Source organism: Vombatus ursinus, unplaced genomic scaffold, assembly GCF_900497805.2.
Source record: "Vombatus ursinus unplaced genomic scaffold, bare-nosed wombat genome assembly UNPS02004051.1, whole genome shotgun sequence".
Taxonomy (NCBI): domain Eukaryota; kingdom Metazoa; phylum Chordata; class Mammalia; order Diprotodontia; family Vombatidae; genus Vombatus; species Vombatus ursinus.
The window spans coordinates 121,965-128,424 of NW_020943829.1; the positions used below are offsets into that span (position 1 = coordinate 121,965).

General features: G+C 52.3%; 1 protein-coding gene across 1 annotated transcript in view; it reads left to right on the forward strand.

The window, feature by feature from the left end:
- Positions 1-6,198, forward strand: part of MLH1 (mutL homolog 1) — a 51,743-nt gene extending 45,545 nt beyond the window's left edge. The window contains exons 15-19 of the mRNA XM_027876139.1: positions 2,096-2,159; positions 3,142-3,306; positions 3,932-4,024; positions 4,500-4,613; positions 5,865-6,198. Coding sequence (XP_027731940.1) covers positions 2,096-2,159; positions 3,142-3,306; positions 3,932-4,024; positions 4,500-4,613; positions 5,865-6,032 — 604 coding nt within the window. The 3' untranslated portion in view covers positions 6,033-6,198. The remainder of the gene's footprint in view (positions 1-2,095; positions 2,160-3,141; positions 3,307-3,931; positions 4,025-4,499; positions 4,614-5,864) is intronic.
- The last annotated feature ends 262 nt before the right edge of the window (positions 6,199-6,460 follow it).

Genomic DNA, 6,460 nt, shown 5'->3' on the forward strand with positions numbered 1-6,460 from the left:
CTCTCCAAATTCAGTGTGTGGGGGAAGGTGATGGCGCAGGGCTGCCAGAGGCCTGACCTATCAGTCCTGCAGGGGGCATGGTGCCTGTGCACTTGGGCATCACCTCCAGAGGAGTGGCAGGGGCTGTGGACCCACTGCGTGTGGTTTCTGCCTTAGCTTGAGGACTGAGGCACGGTCCAGCTGCCTTTTACAGGCTGCGGGAGTCCACGCTGAGGCGTGGTAGAACTGGGGCCCAGCCCCGTGCCACGCTTGACACCTGACTGAGGCCCCACCGAACCCAGCGCAGACCCTAGGAGGCGGATAAAAGTCTGCTCAGTGACCTGTGGAGCGTTTACAGAGTGCCTGCCATGCACCGGGCACTGTGCTAAGTGCTTTGTACAAAGACAATGGATCCTCACAACAGCTCTGGGAAGTAGATGCTGCATCATCCCCATCTTACAGTCGAGGAAAACTGAGGTGAAGTGACTTGCCCAAGGTCATGTAGCTAGTGTGTGTCTGAAGCTAGATTTGAACTCAGGTCTTCCTGACTCCAGGCCCAGTGCTCTATCTACTACACCACATCATGGAACGAATCCTACAGAGTCCAGACAAAAGAAGGATCTCTATTGATGATGAGAAATTATTTAAAATGCTCCACAGGCATTCCGGACATCTCTGAGTATTAGGGCTGCTAACTAGAGCTAGGAAAAACTTGGACTCAAATCCCAGCTCCAACATTTACTAACTGTTCCTTGAGCAGGCCTCTCTTTGCCTCAGTTTACTTATCTATAAAATGGATACACTGATACTAGAGTGCCTACTTCACCAGTGTTCTTGTGAGGAAGGTACTATATGAACCTTACAGTACAAATTCTGGTGCTCTGTGAGTGAGCAGTATTGTTCTGTTCTCTAGACATTCTTGACTCCCAAAGGACATCATCCTCACTTAAATCCACGGCAGTTTGAAAGAGACTGGTTTAGACATCCAGGCCAGAACAGCCAAGTGCTTGATAGGAAGTGCCGGAGCTGAGTCAGCACTGCCCAGGACACGTCCACGCTGAGTGGGCTGGGCGGCAGGCTCTGGAAGGCCTCTCTTCTGCTGCTGTTTGGCAGCTAGGACTCCCTGACGCAGGTGACAAGAGCAGAAGGATCTGCGTAGGAGGCAGTACAAGATCCCCTGGTGCCTTAGGTTGGCCAGGGTCCCAAGTGACACACAAGTCAGTGGCCCAAGAAGGGATTCCGTGAGGCCATGGGAAGAAAGGGACCAGGAGGAAAGACATGGACAAGTCAGAGGAAGAAGGCAGGAAGGGTTGCCGCCTCTGTCGTGTTCCAGGAGGGGGCCTTCATCTTCACCTGGGGCCTGATTCGTGGATAGATTCAGGAGGTCCGTGAACTTGGGGGTGAGGTAGGGGTGGAGAATAAACATTTATAGAGCACCTACTGCATGCCAGGCACTGTGCGAAGCACGTTACAAATATGATCTCGTGAGATCCTCATAACGGCCTTGCGAGGTTGAGGCTGGTATTGTCCCCATTTGGTAGGAGAGGAAATTTGAGGCAGATAGGGATTAAGTGACTTGCCCACAGTAACACAGCTATTAGGGTTCTGAGGCAAGATTTGAACTCAGGTTTTCCTAGCTCCAGGCCTTGCACTCTGTGCACTGTGTCACCGGCTGCCTTGATGGGAGAAAATGAAATCTTTATTTTCGCTAAACTTTAGTATTTCCTTCAATTAGTTAAAGGCATAATTTTGAGAAGGGGTCCATGGGCTTTACAAGATTGTCAAAGGGATCCATCCATATCAAGGAAAAGGGTAAGACCCCCGCCCCCGCCTTCGAGAAGCTGAGTGTTTGGCTTTCTCCTGTAGGGCAGCAAAGAGACAACCAGATGTTTTTGGTGATGGGAACTCCCAGGTGAGCACACTCCCTTCACCAATCCCAGGCAGCATCTTAGTGAGCTGTCCATAGCCCTGAGAGGCAAAAGTGACTGTCTGGGTTCACGTGGCCGGTGTGTGCCTGAGGAAAGGCTGGGGGCCGGCTGCCACCCACCACAGCACAGGAGTCATTGTCACACTCAGCTCCACTTTCCCTTAATACGCTTTTTTTCTCTCATTTCAGTGAAGAACTCTTCTACCAGATACTCATCTATGACTTTGCCAACTTTGGGGTGCTGAGATTATCGGTAAGGCGCTTCCCTGTTGGGACTTTCTCTTTTAACTCAATTCAGTTCAACAAATATCCTTTTGATTTTGGGAGCAAACTGCTCTGCATGTATTTTATCTGTTTTGTTGAGCATTCCCCAGTATGCACCAAGGCTAGTTACTTTTCCATTATGTGACTTCCAAGGATCATGGCGGCGGTTTAAACATGACAATATGGAAACCCTAGGAACTCCATGGAGTCCTTAAGACCAAAAAGAGAGAGAGAGAGAACAGTGGATTCCATCCCCCTTGTGAAAACTGTGCAGTTTTGCATTGACTCTGCCAGACACTCACAGAGTGAGCAGGCAGATTGAAGGAGGAACCCTGCAGCCAGCACTCTGTCCCTGGGGCAGGCGGCAGGAGGGACAGCACATGTGAGCGCTCTCGCACACGTCCTCCACCAGCCCCTTCACCAGAACAGCTGACTGGTGATTAATCAGCTTAAATCTTAGCCCGACTTCCTGTGACCAAACAAGACAGAGAAGATCACAAAGGATAGAATGATGCACAACTGAAAAGGTTTTGCACAGACAAAACCAGTGCAGCTAAAATTAGAAGAGAAACCTTTTAACTGGGAGGAATAAAGTGTTTTCTCATAAGACTAAGGTCTGTAAGGTAGACATTGAAAGTCATCAGAATAAGAGTTATTCCCTCACTGATAAATAGTCAAAGGATAGGAACAGCTAGTTCTCAGGAGGGCGGCCGAGCTCTCAACAGCTGTATCTAAGAGTGCTCCAAACCCCTGATGGAGGAGGTTCCCCCTTGCGTGCACCTGATTGGCAGAGGTGGCTGGTGGGCAGGTGGACCTGACATGTTGCTGTTGTGGGAGCTTGCCTCTGCTACCTCAGATGGGGGCCCCTCCTCCCCCTAAGGGCCAGGGCAGCAGGCATTGCTGCTGACCACACGTGGTAGGTCCAGTGCACTCCACCTGGTGATGATGCCGCCATGTTTTTGCCTTGCCAGGAGCCGGCGCCCCTGTACGACCTGGCCATGCTTGCCTTAGACCATCCAGAGAGCAGCTGGATGGAGGAAGATGGCCCCAAAGAAGGACTCGCAGACTACATCGTTGAGTTCCTGAAGAAAAAGGCCAAGATGCTGGCAGACTATTTCTCCCTGGAAATCGATGAGGTGCTGCCTTTGCTTGCTTCCCATGTTCTTGGATATGAGGGCATGTTTTTGCACAAAGGACTGAAGATATCAGGACTTAAACAGAACCAGAAATGAGAATCTTCCTCATTTGCTTTTCCAAATGACCTAGCCAGCAGGTTCCTTTAATTATGGCCAGACTCTATCAGGGCGGGAGGAGGCCCCAGAGGGAGCTAACATGGCGCCCACACCCAGCTTCCCTGAAGCAAACTACTAGGTCAAAGGAAGGGCCCCTGAAGCCCACTGAGGAAGGAGGCTCACCGGTGTCCTGCAGGCCTCAGCACCTCTTCCATCTGGCCTCTGTGACTCATCTGGAGGAGTGATTTGTGTGTTTTAGTTGGGAATGGATAAAGAGGGTGGACATCGTCAAGGCAGCCCTCCTCCGTGCCTGAAATAGGCCTGTTAGAGAAGCGCATCCTCCCTTACAAAGTGTGGCCACTGCCTAGGCAGGGACTAGAGAAAACTGCTGAGATACGGGAGTCTTGGCACCATGTCCGGCCAAGCCCCAGAGGGTTATGTTCAACCCTGTCTGAGGGTGCCCTTGCAGGGGCGTGGCAATAGGGTGGTTTTGGTGGGATTTTCTTATACCTCTGTGTCTCCCTGACAGGACGGAAACCTGATCGGATTGCCTCTTCTGATCGACAACTACGTCCCCCGACTAGAGGGGCTTCCCATGTTCATTCTTCGACTGGCTACTGAGGTATGCTTCTGTTGTTGGGCCAAATCCAGGCAGGAGCAAGAGGGGAGAAGAAAGCCTTTGAGTTGGCCGTGGGAGGAATCCGGCCTGCCCCGGGGAAATGGGGCTGGGAGGGAAGAGGAGCAGGACCCCCAGAGCCCTGACCTGGAAGAGTAAAAGCCAAGTGCAGAAGGCTCCTCCAGGAAGGTCTCTGAGAGGCGGCCCCAGGGCGTGGTTAGACATGGTCTGAGAAGTGTGGCCAGAGCCAGGGAGGCTGGGAAGGGCCCGGGCTGGGCCGGCATGGATCTGAGTCCTGGAGGAAAGCCCAGATCAGAGGGAGGGTCAGGGCAGAAGTGCTGGTTGGGGCTGCAGCTCCCAGCTGCCCGACAGCAACTTTCCCTGTTCTGCATTTGTTTGGAGTCTCTTTAAACTCACACGGCCATGTTTTGATCAGTCCCCAGTTGCTCCCAATTAGCTTCTCTCTGTCTCTCTCTGACAGGTAAACTGGGATGAAGAAAAGGAATGTTTTCAAAGCCTCAGTAAAGAGTGTGCCATGTTTTACTCCCTCAGGAAGCAGTACGTAGTGGAGGAGTCCACTCTCTCTGGCCAAGAGGTCAGTGATCCCTCCCTTGACTCCAGAGTGACCAGGTGCCCCTGCTCTGGTACCAAGGGGCAGTGTGTAATGCACAGGAATCTGGGGCTTCTTCCTTAACTTGAGCTCTTCTCGTGATTCTAAGTGCAGCTTCCGAGAGCGTTAGCCACAGTGAACCTGACCTTTTAGCATGAGGAATGGGGGTGCGTTTATGGGGTTCAGATGGAAGCAGGCTTCTTAGAGGCTTTCTCCATTCATGAAGCTGCTCCGTGTACATCCAGAACCCACGGGCCCAGGGTCATTCTGGGAATTTGTCCAGTCCTCTGAAAAGCAGCAGTAACCAGCCACCGAAGGCCAGGCAGCCAAGACAAGCCTGTGGCTCTGGTCAGAAGGTTGACCAAATTTGGGGATAAAGAAAAGCCAGGCTCTTTGAGGATGATGGGTTGGAAGAAGCCAAAGTAGATTTTGCTGTTTCTTCTTCAATCTTATCAGTGTGCTTTATTGCAATCCAGAGAAGGTAAAGCCCATATAGCTGGTGATTCCCCAGGGAAGAGGAGGCAATGCAGATGTTGCCCATAGCGATGTCGGAGCTTCTTGGTTTTCTCGCAGACACAGGCAGGTTGCCACATTCTCCTTGGCTCACAGTTTTTCTAGGGAAAAAGTAATTTTTGTTTCTCTGATCCTGAAAAGTGCTTTTACTCTGTCTGTGTTGAAGTAGTCAGAGATAATTGAGGATAAGTACTAGTCATTCAGAAGGAGCTTCAGTTCTAAGGCAGTGGGGCAGGACACAGGAATGTGAGGATCTCAGTGCAACAGAACATGGGCTGCGGTGGGTCACGGGCAGGAGCTTCTACAGGGAGAAAGGAGGCCCACCCAGAGCTCTCGTGACCCAGTGGGATCCTCTTCTCGAAGCTAGCTTCAGTGTTGGGTCACTTCAGGGCCCCTCAGGACTCACCAGCTTGTGTCCAAGTGCTTGCTTCATTCCCCAGCATAGTCATTGCCAGACATGGTCGCCCCCATCAGCTGCAGAAGGGCTTGGGAGCTGGGGAGAGGGCGCCTGTCAGTCTTGCAAGGTTAAGACAGGGCGATTTATTTTTTAGAAACCTTCCCGTCCCTGCAGGCTGTGGGTGTTGCTGGTGACTGGGTGGGTGGTATACATGCCCATGGGGACGCTGGGCTGGAAAAGCGTCAGGGCATCCAGCCTGCCCGTCTTTGGTGTGTGCCAGGCCAGGGGTGGGAGCCCACTCAGTCACATACAATCTCTTTTTTCAGAGTGAAGAGTGTGAATCCGCTTCAGTCTCCTGGAAGTGGATAGTGGAGCACGTGCTCTACAAAGCCTTCCGTTCACACCTCTTACCTCCTCAACGTTTCTCCGAGGATGGGAGCATCCTGCAGCTCGCCAATCTGCCAGATCTCTATAAAGTGTTTGAGAGGTGCTGAAGAGTGTCACTTGGAAATAGCTTAGGAGCACCCACCCAGCCCCTGCGGTAACTGGGCAGCAACCTCAGAATCGAGGCGCAGTTAAATGCTGGTTACTTCAACAGGTTACCCTTTCCTGTCCCCCCACAGAGCAGCCCAAATGCCAGAAATAAATTGTTGTTCAGTATCTGTGGTTCAGCTCAATCCAGGAGACGCTCCGCCGGCCCTGCACTGCGCCGGCGGATACTGAGGATGTGGTGTACACCCAGACGAGCCGTGCCATGGGAAGCCCCTTCGCCAGAGAGGGCAGGAAAGCCAGACCTCTGGCGGGGTGGGTTGGGGATGAGAAGGGGAGTATATTGTGACACCGTGGTCCTCCCCACTTGGCAGAGTCAGCCTCATCCACTGTCAAGTGCTGGCCAGGGCGGGGGAAGGTGGTGAGGAGGGCC